Source organism: Theropithecus gelada, chromosome 13, assembly GCF_003255815.1.
Source record: "Theropithecus gelada isolate Dixy chromosome 13, Tgel_1.0, whole genome shotgun sequence".
Taxonomy (NCBI): domain Eukaryota; kingdom Metazoa; phylum Chordata; class Mammalia; order Primates; family Cercopithecidae; genus Theropithecus; species Theropithecus gelada.
In genome coordinates, this window is record NC_037681.1 from 81,901,240 (window position 1) to 81,917,409 (window position 16,170).

The window sequence follows — 16,170 nt, forward strand, 5'->3', positions numbered from 1 at the left end:
TTCAAAAAAAAAAAAAAAAAAAAAAAAAAGAGAAACACAAGCATCATGAAGAAAGGGGGGCATATTCTCTGCAAAATTTCTGAAGATTTTTCTTCTGTCCTGGCTGTTCTCTCATTTACTGGCCACTGGATTGGGGATGTCTATCAAAAGGTGGCTGACAACCTCCACCCAGCACCTTTTCATGAAGAATTGGAATCTGGCTGTTCATTAATGGGACTGTATTTGAGCTCGCACATAGTTAACTGAAGAGCTGTTATGAACCTTGTATGGCTGCATCACTTGTGTTTATTTGCTCTATAACTGCTGCATTCCTAATTTCATAAAATCAAAGAATAGACACTAAAATCAGGCTGATGTATAATTATACTTATGGGATCAATAGGCAAGTCAGACTGATTAATATCTACTGTAAAAACTTGGTAGTACATTTTCACTGGATATTAGATATAAATACCTGAATATAAATTATTTTACTAGTCCTGATGTATGTAGTATTTTAAAAATTATAACCTTAATTCAGTTAAAAAACTATATTTCATTGAGTTTTGAATAGTAACACTGTTTTACTAGTTTTGAATAGTAAAGAATGAGTAACACTGATATTAAAATCACTACTTTAAGGAGTTTGTCCAAAATAAATACTGTGGCCTTATATTCCACTATTATAGAAAATATTATTTAATTTGGCCGGGCGCGGTGGCTCAAGCCTGTAATCCCAGCACTTTGGGAGGCCGAGATGGGCGGATCACAAGGTCAGGAGATCGAGACCATCCTGGCTAACCTGGTGAAACCCTGCCTCTACTAAAAAATATAAAAAACTAGCCGGGCGAGGTGGCGGGTGCCTGTAGTCCCAGCTACTCAGGAGGCTGAGGCAGGAGAATGGCGTGAATCCGGGAGGCGGAGCTTGCAGTGAGCTGAGATCTGGCCACTGCACTCCAGCCTGGGCGACAGAGCGAGACTCCGTCTCAAAAAAAAAAAAAAAAGAAAATATTATTTAATTTAAATGAATGCAGGTTGTCTACTAAAGATTATACGTAACTATGCTAATTTTTCTTAATAAACAGAAGCCAAGATATAACTACAAACTCAGCTGTATCGTTTATACACTAACCTATCCTTGCTTTTGCAATATAAAGTCTTCAGCCTCTGATTATTAGGTAATCACCCTGGATGATGAGTCAGCTGCTCAGTATCTTTTTACTCTTCATCACTCTGCATTTGTGAATTTATTCCTATCCTTTGTTCTCAACTTTTGTGTGCTCTTAAAAATCAGCTTTATTCTAAGCAAATCTGTGTCTACTTTAAAAGACTGGAAATGAAAAAAATCTTTGCCGAATCCATCAGATTACTGTATTTACATAAGGTTTAACATCAAATGTCATAAAAGCTTCTTGATGAAACCAGGACTGTTCCCCATTTGGACATTTTTTTCTTTCTACAGCATTCTTGTTAGAAAGGCTGCCCCCTTGATATACTGTATATACGTGACTGTGCATTTGTTTCATCTTTTCACACTTAATTTGGTTGTTAAAATAAATCAAACATTTTAATTTAAAAAAGACAGCAAACACATTCATGACTTTTTCCATTCTGAAAAGATTTTCCTATGTCAAGATAAGAAAAATAAAATGTTATGGTAAACTATGGTAAACACCATGATAAAGACACAAAAGGGTACTATGGAAGCATGAAAATGAGTCCCATCACACTCTGGGGTCAAGGAGATCTTTGGTTCAGAGTTTTCTTCCCTAAATAAAAGGAATAAAAATACTTATTCTTGTGAACCAGAATTGCAAAGTCTGGCTGTAATCCCTTATTAGATGAATGACCCTATATAAGTTACTTAACCTCTCTGAGCTTAATTGCTGGGTTGTAAAATGGAGACTGAAACATGGCCTGGCAAACAGCATTTAGTTAAGTGTCAACTGCTGCTGCTACTACAACAACAATAGCAGCAGCAGCAACAGCAGAAAATCAACTGATCATCTAAATCCTATATCATAATTAGCAATATGTTCAATTTAAACAAACAAAAATATACAAACTTTGATATACAAAAAAATGAATTTTAGGGAGTAATTTTTCACTGCATACAAAAATCAAAAGAGAATTTAAACCAAGAGCACAGTCAAAAATAAAAAAAGTATGAATTTAGGGAAACAAGGAATGACAGATGTTACAGGCAGAGGGAATAAAACGTTCAAAACTTCACTATTTTAGATTATTTGGGAGACTGGTAAATGAAGTATAACAGAGTCAAATGTATGTAATGACAGAGTATGAACTTCTTCCTAACAATTCTGAAGAATAACTAATGAGCTTGTGGCATGGGGTGAAAGCATGCATTGTGTCAATAAAAGAGATGAGAAGATCCGGAAAGACTGGAGGACAAGTGATAAGCACAGAAAAGCATTCTAAACCAAGATGACAAAAATAAAACATATCACTAAACTACCTTCTGGAAAAACCCAACGCTTTTATTCAACTGTCATTTTCTTAGTTTAGAATGCTTTGTCAGTAGCGTATCAGTAAAAAATTGGTATTATGGTGATTGATAAATTACTCAGGTAAAATGAATAGACTGAGAAAACCAGAGGTCTGAAGATAGAGCAGAATATGATCCTATTGAGGATAATAAGCGCTTTGTTCACTTCCTCAATTGGCCCATTTCTGTTGAATATTATGTTAGTACAGAGATACAAAAGTATGGTAAGAACAAAAATGACTGACTACCTGGGAGAGATGTAACAGGTATTTCAGAAAAACAGCAGAATCTTATCAGTCAAAAGAAGGAGGTTATCAAGAATGCTGGATGTATTCAATACATTTATTCCAATTAGAAAGAGATTCTCCAAAGAACTTGACTCAGACCCTTGATGATCTTTTAGCGACTCATTTATTATATTGCTCTACAACAGTTAACTTTTGACTGACTCCATTATATATCTGTCCCTAACTCTTATCCTAACCAAACTCTCATCAGATGAGTTTGTCTTCTTGGTGTAACAACCTGCATAGCTATGCTTTCATTTGACTATGTCCACCTAACAACTTGTCCAACTACACCTCTTGAAATTGGAAAAATGAATACCATCCCTTTCAAATAAATACTGACCTGGAAAACCTCCTCTTAAGCAACTTCAGTGTCTTATTGTATAATGACTTTTTATTCTCTGCCTTCAAACATGCTCAGGTATCTTTCATCTAGAAAAATCCTTTGAGCCCCAAGACTCTTTCTAGCTACTATCTTCCTTGCTGTCTTGCTGTTTTTATTGCCTTTTTTTAAAAAAAAAAAAGACGTAGTCTTGCTCTGTCACCCAGACTGGAGTGTAGTGGCATGATCTTGGCTCACTGCAACCTCCACCTCCCAGGTTCAAGCGATTTTCCTGCCCCAGCCTCCCAAGTAGCTGGGACTACAGGTGTGAGCCACCACAACCAGCTAATTTTTGTATTTTTAGTAGAGACAGGGTTTCACCATGTTGGCCAGGCTGGTCTTGAACTCCTGACCTCAGGCAATCCACCTGCCTTGGGCTCCCAAAGTGCTGGGATTACAAGGCATGAGCCACCGTGCCCGGCCTGTTGCCAAACTTTAAAAATGAATCATTTATGCTTGATTCCATGTGTCCCGACAATGTTGCTTCTATTCCTATAATCTGACAAAACACATCACTAAACTACCTTCTGGAAAAACCCAATACTTTTATTTAGCTGTCATTTTCTTTCATCTCTGTGAATTACGTTAATTGATTATTTTCTTCTTGAGATTCTCTTCCCAGTTTTCGGGTTACCATTTTATCCTGATTTTCTTTCTTTCCTTGTCTTTCATCTGTCACTTTGTCTTCTGTACTTTTAGGTTGGCTTAGCTCTTAAGTCTTTTCCAACAACTACATTATTTCTCAGGCAGATATTCTGATGGATTCAATCACACAGATAAACCTAAAACTGGGATGGCAATAATTTGATGCCATCGTGTTACCAATCTTATTTTCCACTACTGTTCCATGTGAATACAGTACTTAAAAATGCAGGCTGACCTAATCCTAGATTTTAAGCACATTCAAGGACATTTCTATTTCTCAGCATTTGCTCCTAGAAACTAACTGCATAAGATGCTCTTTTCAATTCAATTTCTATTTGTCTTTCAATATAACATTAAAATGTTTACTCAACTACTCTGTCCTAAACTTGCCATTTTATGGCTCTTAAGAGCCTTTTGGCCAGGTGCGGTGGCTTCATGCCTGTAATCCCAGCATTTCTGGAGGCTGAGGTGGGCAGATTGTTTGAGTCCAAGAGATCAAGACCAGCCTGGGGAACACGTGAAGCATGAAATAATAATTAATAAAGAAAACTAATGCATGTTTGGCATGCATTAGTCAAACAAGTACAGCAATTTTTATTTTTATTTTTATTTTTTTGAGACAGGTTCTCAATTTATCGCCAAGGCTGCAGTGCAAAGGCACGATCATGGTTCACCGCAAGCTACCTCCCAGGCTCAAGTGATCCTCCCGATTCAGCCTGCCAAGTAGCTGAGACTGTAAGTGCATGTCACCACACCTGGCTAATTTCTAAAATTTTTTGTAGCAACAGTGTTTCCCTATGTTGCCCTCCTGGGCTCAAGTGAACATCCTTGAACTCCCAGAGTGCTGGGATTACAGATGGGAGCCACTGTATGTGTAAGGCTTCAAATTTTTATTTGAAGACCACTAAATTGTTATTTTACAAGAAATTCTACTAAAAACGAAAGCTGAGGAAGACTATTTTTGATCAATGTACCAAAAATATATGTATCCAAAAATAACAACAATACACTGGAAAGGAAAGAAGAACCAGCTTGAATGTATTATAGTATAAACACTTATTTAACACTCTAACTCAACAGTTATTAACTCTCAAATCTACCCCTACTCTAGACCTCTCATCAAGCTCTAACCATAACAGCCAACTGCCTGCAGGACCTTTCTACCTGGATGCCCCAATGAGAACTCAAATTCAACTTGATTATCTCCCTAAAATTTGCTTATTTGTATCTTAGGAATCAGCATTGGGAAAGTTTCTTTATTCTGTGACTCCATGTCTTCACATGTAAAATGGGGATAATAACAGCATCTATTGCAAAGAAATGTTGTGAGGATTAACTGGATTAAAGTTCTCAGAACAGTGCTTGCTAAACAAAAAATACTTTGGAAAGGCTAGCTAGTACAAAAGTCCCTAGTTAGCTAATTTGGAAAATTCCAAAAATAAACAGTTCATAAGTGGTGCGGTGTTCTGAGTATCACGATAAAATCTTGTACCATCCTGCTTAGGATGTGAATCATCCCTTTGTCCAGCTTATCTATGCTGCAGACACTACCCACTTACTGGTCACTTAGTAGCTCCCTTAATTATTACATGGACTGTCATAGTATTGCAATGCTTGTGTTCAAGTAACCCTTATTTGAGTTAATAATGGCCCCAAAGGGCAAGAATACTGAGCTTCATTTGTAATTTAAACTTTATCATAGGTATGTTATGTACAGCAAAAAGCAGTACATATAGGGTTCAGTACAATTGAGGTTTCAGACGTCTATTGTGGGGTCTTGCAAAATTTCCCGAGGATAAGGGGGTCCACTGTATTACCTAAGAAAATGCCACAAAAGCTAGACATCTGAGACTCGATACAGATAATGATGAAAATGATCAATGTACTTATTGTCCATGTATCTGCTCCCCAAAATCTACACTGTTTCAAGTTGACTGATTACCACTTTCATACAGCTCAGTATATGCCAAAATAAATGGTGATTCACTGAACAACTAGATGAAAAGTTGCTCCACGAGACTGAGCTCCATGCAGCTGATTTTACCCTAATCATATAATTTCCATAAAAATTTAATCTTAGTTTACCCTTAGTTTGTGTTCCACATCTATGGTGAAAACAATAAAAATCATTTGAAAAAGCATACCTTTTTTCGGCTCGTACTTTCTTCCCACAATGAGAACAAGTATACATGTTATCACCTTCCAAAGTGTCTTTTATAGTAACTTCATCAAGAGATTCCTGTGTATAAGACCACATTTAAAAGCTTCACATGATTGTTTATACCATGCAAATATACAAAAGGTGGCAATTACAATTTTGGCAGAATGCTCAGCAAAAAAAATTTTTTTTTAAAGTAAATTCTTAAATTTTAGTAAACTGTTTTTCCTCATATTAAGATATTCTACGAATCTTAGGAACTTTTTTGAAGGGTTAATTAAAAATTTAAATTTTTGATAGGGCAAAAAAGAACTTTATGGTTGATCCTTAATTCTTATTTGAATAGTACAGTAAGAAGAAAATACATAAAAACATGAAAAAAGTTTAAAAATATCAAGATGACAAACATAAACCCACTATACACAAATAGTTAAAAGCATAAAGTAAAAAAATTATGTGCATTATTACTCACATAAATGTTCTTCATATCAGCCACTTGGCACCTCACAGTATAAAACTCTTCAGCAGTTTGACTAACATGTTCACAATCCTAATCAACAGACATAAAAAAATTAGTAAAAATTAGCAAATTATAATATAAATGAAAATATACTAAGAGCCCCAAAAAGCAAAAACCAGGTATAATACTTACCAAGGATACAACATTGTTTGTAATTACACCTCCAAATAAACTTTTGACAGTATTTTTCTTTAACATAAAACAAACAAAAAATATGAAACTAGTTAAAACACAGGCAAACTTGTTCAAATTTCAAAGACACTTTTCAGTATTCTGATACTAACCAATTCTGGAGACATTTCTTCGATTTTGGTGATCAGATCAGTAAAAAACTCTGTCATATCTTTCTGTTCCCCAGTATTCAGAGGCTGCTTATCCATGGTGTATGTTTTACAGAAAGGTCTAGGATTATATGCTTTGCATTCACTCTCCTGCAAAGAAAAAGAAAGGGGAACATTCTAAGTGTCAGATAAAAATAAGAAATTTACAGGTTCTTCAATGAACGCATAACAAAAACAAAAGAACAGGTAGTAAATCTATGAAGTTAGTTTTAAAATGGTCTATTTCTTTCTAATTTTCATAGCATTTTTAGTTTAATGGTCTTGGTGCTAGAAGATTCTTAAATTACCTAGGATATATGTATTTTTAAGTCAAGGAATTTATAGGAAGAAATCTGAGATTCATATGACTCATAGCCGGGAGCAGTGGCTCATGCCTATAACCCTAGCACTTTAGGAGACTGAAGCAGGCAGATTATGAGGCCAAGAGATTGAGACCATCCTGGCCAACATGGTCAAACCTCGTCTCTATTAAACATACAAAAATTAGCTGGGTATGGTTACGCATGCTTGTAGTCCCAGTTACGCAGGAGGCAGAGGTTGCAGTGAGCCGAGATCATACCACTGCACTCCAGCCTGGCAACAGAGCAAGGCTCCATCTCAAACAAACAGAAAAAAACCACTCACATCTATATTGCAAAGCATAAAATATAAAATCTTCACAGGCTGAATAAACTTTCCCAGAGATTGAACTTTAATAGCTTTTAAAATAGTCATTTAAACCAGCAATTTTCTATTTGTCAATTCGAATGGCATTTCTAGCTCTGTTAAAAGGAGACTAAAGGCCAGGGGTGGTGGCTCATGCCTGTAATCCCAGTACTTTGGGAGGGTGAGGCGAGCGGATTGCTTGAGGCCAGGAGTTCAACACCAGCTTGGGGAACATAGTGAGACCATGTCTCTACAAAAAATAAAAAAGATAGCCAGGCATGGGGGTACATGCCTATGGTCCCAGGCGGTGGGGAAGTGTCGAGGTTGCCATGAGATGAGATGGCACCACTGAACTCTAGTCTGGGTGACAGAGTGAGACCCTACCTCAAAAGATAAACACAGTAAAAAATACAGAAAAAAGTATGACACAATCCCTGTCCTCAAGATGTAACAGGTGAGAAAAGTAACATATATACGAGGTAGAAACAACAAAGAGGAATGGTGACTTGGAATCCTCCGGTTAATCTGTGGAATAGATGGTCTCTTACAGAGGTAAAAACCAAGCTGACTCTTGAAAAATGAACATCAGAAGAAAATGGAGAAGAGTGATGCAGGTAAGAAACAACAGCAAAAATAAACCCACAAGTAATGAAACAGCAGGGTGATGGGCTCCAAATGGAGAGGGATAAGATAGGAGGTTGAATGAAGGGTAGGGGCAAAAAACCCAGGGGGTGTGTGCCATGGTGATGAGCTTGAATACCATTCTGTTCGTAATGAAGCAGCACTCAAGAGTTTTAAGCAGGGGAATGATATTGTAAGATCTACTATCTTTTTAAAAGACTGATCACTTTTATAGTTTTAGGCATTGTAATTAAGGGATAAAAACATAAATCAGCTAGAAAGCTGCAAGCATAAAAGGGGAAGACCTTGTAACAGAAAAAGGATGAGACACAACAGATTCTTCAAAGGACAAATTAAGAGAATAGACAACTGAGATAACTTTTAAAAGTTATTATGACAAATAACATAACTGACATACAGCCCCGGGTATGGTGGCTCACGTCTGTAATCCCAAAACTTTGGAGACCAAGGCGCAGATCACTTGAGATCAGGAGTTCAAGACCAGCCTGGCCAACATAGTGAAACCCATCTCTACTAAAAATACAAAATTTAGCCGGGCATGGTGGTGTGTGCCTGTATTCCCAGCTACTTGGGAGGCTGAGGCAGGACAATCACTTGAACCTGGGAGGTGGAGGGTTGCAGTGAATTGAGATCACGCCACTGCACTCTAGCCTAGTTGACAGAGCAAGACTCTGACTCAAAAATAAATAAATAAATAAATAAATAAATAAAAGAAAAAAAAGTAAGAAAAAGGAAGGTACATAGTTATGACAAAGCCAGTTCAAACGAGCTCCATTTAACGTTTTTAGGTTCTGTTACAGGGTATACCTAATTCGTTTCCCTCTCTGCTTTTTTTTTTTTTTGAAACAGAGTCTCATTCTGTCACCTAGACTCGAGTGCAGTAGTGAGATCTCAGCTTGCTGCAACCTCTGCCTCCTGGGCTCAAGCGATCCTCCCATTTCAGCCTCCAAAGCAGCTGGAACTACAGGCATGCACCAGCACACCTGGCTAATTTTTTGTAATTTTTTTTAGTAGAGATGGGGTTTCACCATGTTGCCCAGGCTCATCTCAAGCTCTTGAACTCAAGCCACCTTGGCCTCCCCAAATGCTATAATTACAGGCATGAGCCACAGTGCCTGGCCTAGCCTCCATGATTCTTAAACATACCATTAAATATGTAAACATTTTCTGAAGCTCCAGAAGAGTAGTCTTGTGCTTCATATCCTCTGAATACTGAAAATCATGAGAAAACACCATTAAAAACACAGACATGATAGTAGTAAATTAGGCATTCTAGCAAAGAAAGTCTTGCAATTGTGCACTGTATCTGTTTTCATTCTTTTGGCTATATAAAAGAAAAACACTGACACATTCAATTCTTTAGTAATTATAGCATTAAAAATTGTAATACTTTGTTACATAAATACAGCCATCATTATCAATCATAAAAGGAAACTGAAGGGAGATTTTTAAAAATCACTTTCTAGGTTAACACTTATTTCGTACAATGCTGATGATTTCCAAGAATGCAAGAATGAAAAACACTTCAGGTGCAATCAAAGTTGTCTTCCACAAGTAAACCTACACATTAAAAAAAAAATACATTTGAAATATTAACCAATGACATCCCATCATCATTTATTCATATCGTTACTCTTTCTGGAACAGTATATTCTTCACAATGAAGACGAATATCAGCCAGGATGTTTGAAAACTGTCTAAACATTCAACTATCAATAACTCAAATTCAGGAATCTGGCTAGACTCACACATTAGAGACTTAGTATTGAACACCAAGCCTTATCAGAAAGATCCATATTCATGCAAGGTACTTACTAGACATATCCTACCTCACTCAAGTATTAAAATAAATCTATAAAGTAGGTATTATCCTTATTACAAATTATTACCTCTCATAACTTTGAAAGTCTTGTGGAGTAATAGGCGTCCACATGTCAAGAGTATATATTAGTTATTTTTGCCGGCTTTATGGAAGTAAGACTGCAAGTAATATGGCTCTGCTGTTTAGCAGCTTATAATCAAATTGAGGTCAAGATATGGACTAAAACAGAGATCTGCTCAGCATGTAATTACTATAAAATTATATATTAAATGCAACAGGAATTGAATAAAGGGAATCAATAAAATTGGCAAAATAACTCCAGTGTACTCCTGTTATATGAGAGGCTTAATATTCCATATTATGAAAAAAGTCACACAAAATTAAATTTTCCAATGTATCAAAGCATTGATTCAGAATACAAAAAAGGTCAGGAATAAAGACCTGGATTTATATTTTTATTATTCGAGAATAAAGTATGAGTTGGCTCAAGGAAAGAGCTGCCTAAATTTATTGAAGTCAAGCAACAACGAGGGAATTTTACTTAATGTGCAATTTTAAAATAAATACATAGCCTGCATCTATATGTATTAACTACCTAAAAAAGTGTGTTCACATCCATGAGGATGGCTATTATTAAAACAGAAAATGACAAGTGTTAGCAAGGATGTGGAGAAATTAAACCCTTACGATGTAAAATGGTGTAAGCCCTGTGGAAAAGGTAAGACTATTCTTCAAAAAATTAAACACAGAATTCCCATATGATCCAACAATTCCACTTCTGGTATACACCGAAAACTAGTAAAAGCAGGAACTCAAACATGTTTGTACACCCATGTCCATAATAGCATTATTCAGAACAGCCAAAAGGTGAAAGCAATCCAAGTATCCACTGACAAGTGAAAGAATACACAAAATGTGGTACATAAATACAATAAATTATAATTCAGCCTTAAAAGGAAAGAACGTCTGATACATACAACAGCATGGATAACCCTTGAAGATACCTTAAGTGAAATAAGCCACTCACAGCCAGTCACAAAAGGGCTGATACTATATGACTCCACTTATATGAGGTACCTGAAACAGGTAAATTCACAGAGATGGAAAGTAGAATAGTGGTTGCAAGGGGGGTTCAGAGGGAGAATGGAGAGTTAAGTGTTTAACAAGTTTCTGTGGGGAAGGTGAAAAAGTTCAAGATGGAATGGTGGTGATGGCTGCAAAATAATGTGAATGTATTTAATCCTACAAACTGTATATATGTATAAATGGTTCAAATGATGAATTTTATGTTGTATGTATTTCACCACAATTAGAAATATATGTAGCTTTCTTTAAATTTTCTGTGAGCATCAGAAAAGGGAACAATAGAAATAACTGAAGCGTTCATCTTAAGAATAAAGTGCCCACTTGACTAGAGTACTTGCCAGAATCACATCAAATTCTGTTAAGAATTTTTGACTGGGCACGGTGGCTAAAACCTGTAATCCCAGTACTTTCAGAGGCCAAGGCGGGTGGATCACGAGGTCAGGAGTTTGATATCAGCCTGGCCAAGATGGTGAAACCCTGTCTCTGCTAAAAATACAAAAATTAGCCAGGCACCTGTAATCTCAGCTACTCGGGAGGCTGAGGCAGGAGAACTGCCTTAACTCGGGAGGTGGAGGTTGCAGTGAGCTGAGATCACGCCACTGCACTCTAGCTTGGGCAACAAAGCAAGACTTTGTCTCAAAAAAAATTTTTTTTCTATGTACATAGCTCTACATTTTTTTTTAACTGTTTACTCTTATTTTAGATTCAGGGGTACATATGCAGGTTTGTTATACAGGTAAACCGTGTGTAACGGGAGTTTGATATATAGATTGTTCTATCACCCAGGTAATAATAGTACCAATAGGTAGTTTTTTAATCCTGATCCTCTTCTCATACTCCACCCTCAAGAGGACACAATGTCCATTGTTCCCGTGTGTCCATATGTACTCAACACTTAGCTCCCACTTATAAATGAGAACATATGGTATTTGGTTCCCTGTTGCTGTGTTAGTTCACTTAGGATAATGGCCTCCAGTTCCATACATGTTGTTGCAAAAGACATGGTCTTATTCTTTTAAACAGCTGCATAGTATTCTGTGCTGTATATGTACTACATTTTCGTTACCTAGTCCACTGTTGATGGGCATGAAGGTTGATTCCACATTTTTGCTATTGTGAACAGTGCTGTGGTAAACATGCACGTGGATGTGTCTTTACGGTAGGATGTTTTATATTTCTTTGGGTATATACCCAATGGGATAGCTGAGCCGAATAGTAATTCTGTTTTAAGTTATTTCAGAAATTGCCAAGGTGCTTCCAACAATGGCTAAACTAATTTACATTTCCACCAGCAGTGTATATGCATTCCCTTTTCTTTGCAACATTGCCAGCATGTTATTTTTTGACTTTTTATTAACAGCTATTCTGACTGGTTTGAGATAGTATCTCACTGCAGTTTAGTTTTGTATTTCTCTAATGATTAGTAATATTGAGCATTTTCTCATATGCTTATTGGCCGCATGTATGTCTTCTTTTGAAAAGTGTCTGTTCGTGTCCTTTGTCTACTTCCTTTTTTTTCTTTTTATAGGTAGTCTTGCTCTGTGACCTAGGTTGGAATGCAGTGGCACAATCTCGGCTCACTGCAACCTCTGCCTCCTGGGATCAAGCGATTCTCCTGGCCCAACCTCCCGAGTAGCTGGGACTATTGGCACGTGCCACCACACATAGCCGCCTTTTTTTTTTTTCCCCGAGAGAAGTCTTCCTCTTGTCCCCCAAGTTTGAGTGCAGTGGCTCCATCTCAGCTCACTGCAACCTCTGCCTCCCCAGTTCAAACAATTCTTCTGCCTCTGCCTCCCAAGTAGGTGGGATTGAGTCACCTGCCATCATGCCTGGCTAATTTTTGTATGTTGGCCACGCTGGTCTCAAACTCCTGACCTCAGGTGATCTGCCTGCCTCGGCCTTTCAAGGGGCTGGGATTACAGGTGTGTGCCTGGCCAAAGGCCTTTCTTTTTTTTTTTTTTGAGACAAAGTCTCACTCTGTCGCCCAGGTTGCAATGCATTGGCGCCATCTTGGCCCACTGCAACCTCCACCTCCTGGATTCAAGCGATTCTCCTGCCTCAGCCTCCCAAATAGCTGGGATTAGAGGCACCCACCACCACGCCCAGCTATATTTTTTGTATTTTTAGTAGAGATGGGGTTTCACCATGTTGGCCAGGATGATCTTGATCTCCTAACTTCGTGATCCGCCCACCTCTGCCTCCCAAAGTGCTGGGATAACAGGCGTGAGCCACCGCACCCCACGCACAGCTAACTTTTGTATATTTGGTTTCACCATACTGGCCAAGCTGCTTTGTCCACTTTTTAATGGGGTTGTTTTTGCTTGTAAATTTAGTTTTTAACTAAAAATACCATTTATGAGACCTACTCATAATCAGCACGTCTGAGTGTTCCTTCTGTTTCTACTAATTCCTAAAAGTGTTAATAGCTTTAAAGGCGGTTATCAATATGAAGAAGAAAAACCAAGAAGCATGACCAAGTTGCCAGCTAGAAAGAAAACCACTCAAAACACACTTAATAACAACTGCTTTTATAAGACTATGCAGGTGGGTATACCAAATTTATTCAGAAATATTTCCATAAGCTAAATGAACTAATCATTCAACTACTTTTAGTCATAATGTACAGAATAGATTTTAAAATAATCAATAACTAAAGCCAAAACATCCAGAACCACTTGAGTAAACTATAAACTGGAGACTTTAAAGAGTAACTTAAACATAACAAAGAATTCAGAGAAAGTATATAAAGCACTGCAATACTTAACAGGGAAAAAGAAACCAAGACAAAAGATAACATGATGAGGCCAGGCTTGGTAGCTTTACACCAATAATCCCAGCATCTAGTAAGCCCAGGATTTGAGACTAGCCTGGGCAACACAGTGAGACCCTGTATCTACAAAAAGTAAAAGTAAAAAAATTAGCCAGGCATAGTGGCATATGCCTATAGTCCCAGTTACTCAGGAGGCTGAGGTGGGAGGATCACTTGAGCTCAGGATGTCAACACTGCAGTAAGCTATGTTCACGCCACTGCACTCCAGTCAGGGTGACACTGAGGCTTGCCTCAGAAAAATAAAAATTAAAAAATCCGAGAGCAAGTATAAAGGAAGTTCATCAAAAAACCCTAAAAGCAGCACAAAAGGCAAACTAAAGAATATCCCACGGTTGGCCGGGCATGGTGGCTCACACCTGTAATCCCAGCACTTTGGGAAGTTGAAATGGGAGGATCGCTTGAGGCCAGGAGTTGGAGATCACCCTGGTCAACACAGAGAGACCCCATCTCTATTTATTATTTTAAAAAACAAACAAAAATAGCCCAAGGGAAAAAAGAATGAAAACTAGAAAGTGAATAAAAATAACATGAAGCAAAGCTTATACAAACAAATTAGGTCCACAATCCGATTCACTCTGAGATAAATATAAAAGAAACAAGCTCAGTGATTCCGGTAATATTTCTCTACTTGGATTCAGGGTTTCCTTATTTTCTCTGTAATAAAAAATATGTATTTATTTATTTTTGTTTTTTATTCTCGTATGTTCTCCCAGTGAATGTGTTTTTACTGACAACATGATATTCACTGTATACAGAGTACGTATCTCCCATAGCTGTGTTTTCCTTTGAGAACTAAATTGTACTACAGCATTATGAGTAATCTACTAAAATGTTTTTGTTTTTTTTTTGAGATGGAGTCTCGCTTTGTCACCCAGGATGGAGTGCAGTGGCACCATCTCGGCTCACTGCAAGCTCCGCCTCCTGGGTTCGCGCCATTCTCCTGCCTCAGCCTCCGAGTAGCTGGGACTACAGGCACGCACCACCACGCCCGGCTAATTTTTTGTATTTTTAGTAGAGACGGGGTTTCACCGTGTTAGCCAGGATGGTCTCGATCTCCTGACCTCATGATCCGCCCGCCTCAGCCTCCCAAAGTGCTGGGATTACAGGCATGAGCCACTGTGCCCAGCAATCTACTAAAATGTAAAACTATGTAAAATACACATTAGCTAGTTACTGTAATCAAATTTACTCTTATTTATTCACAAATTATTTTTTCAAACAACATTTACTACACTGAAATAAAAATTATCAACAAAATATTAAAATCTGGTTTATAATTTTGATTTTTAAAGTGAGGAAAATTCTACCTTGGCAGTGAAGACAGCCTGTCTTGCCTCAGGTATCATATAAAGTTGCTGAATAGTAGAAGCCAAGTAACAAGTAGCTCCAAGGTTAGTAAGGCCAACAAATCTACATTCAGCACGGACATCTTCATGAGGCCAGTAATCCCATTTATAAGGTGCATGGGCTGCTGAAGAAAGAGGGAGGAAAAGATCCCCCCCAAACAAACTATGAAACATAATGTATTTTGCTTACATTAACAGCCTCTACCTCCATTAATTACCTCGTTTATATATATATATAGATTATATGTATCTTTTTAAATAAAAAACACATGAAAACTAATTTATTCTCTAAAAATTCAAGACTTTTAAAACTTGATTTTACTTGGCATCAAATTACTTTTACAAAAAAAGCCAAAGTATTTAAAATGCATATAAAAAGGTCCTTCACATCAATGTTTACTTTTTAACTTTAATAACACCCTACCAATAATCATTTATAATGTTAAAGTGTGTGAAGAGCAGATTCCTTTGTTTAACAGTGCCCTCAAAATCTTATTTCTGAATTCAAACTGTATAAAGCTTACAGGAAAAGAAGAATGCTTACACTGCATGTGTTGTGCCATAACCCAGTTGTGTATTAGCCTGTAGTTCTCAACAGACCCCTTTACCATCTCTACTAACAAATCGTAAGCAGCAGCTCTTGAAGAATGTGATTTGCACTTTGGCTGTTGTCGGTCCTTTAGACTTGGCAACAAAAACAGGAGATTGAAGATATCTCTCAAAAATTCCTGGGGAGTAAAGGGAAACATAAGTTATCTAAACTGAGATAATAATTACATTCCAAATATAGTTAACATATAAACAGGATGACAAGCTACAATTAAGCTACTCAAAAACATATAGCAGCATGATATACCATCATCTGAAAGTCCTCCCTATGTTCATTTCTTAGAAAAAACGAAGGTGGCGAACATCTTTACTCTTCTCTCCTTTTTGATACCTAATCAGCTCATTCTTAGACTTTTCACGTACAATGTTGTT

General features: G+C 37.3%; 1 protein-coding gene and 1 pseudogene across 1 annotated transcript in view; one reads left to right on the top strand and one right to left on the bottom strand.

Moving 5' to 3' along the window:
• LOC112605277 overlaps positions 1-211 on the top strand; it is a 1,521-nt pseudogene extending 1,310 nt beyond the window's left edge.
• Positions 1-16,170, bottom strand: part of USP34 (ubiquitin specific peptidase 34) — a 288,446-nt gene that overhangs the window by 66,322 nt on the left and 205,954 nt on the right. The window contains exons 42-48 of the mRNA XM_025405742.1: positions 15,734-15,917; positions 15,151-15,311; positions 9,252-9,317; positions 6,762-6,908; positions 6,610-6,666; positions 6,430-6,507; positions 5,944-6,038 (exon numbers count right to left, since the gene is read on the bottom strand). Of these exons, the coding sequence (XP_025261527.1) occupies positions 5,944-6,038; positions 6,430-6,507; positions 6,610-6,666; positions 6,762-6,908; positions 9,252-9,317; positions 15,151-15,311; positions 15,734-15,917 (788 nt within the window). The remainder of the gene's footprint in view (positions 1-5,943; positions 6,039-6,429; positions 6,508-6,609; positions 6,667-6,761; positions 6,909-9,251; positions 9,318-15,150; positions 15,312-15,733; positions 15,918-16,170) is intronic.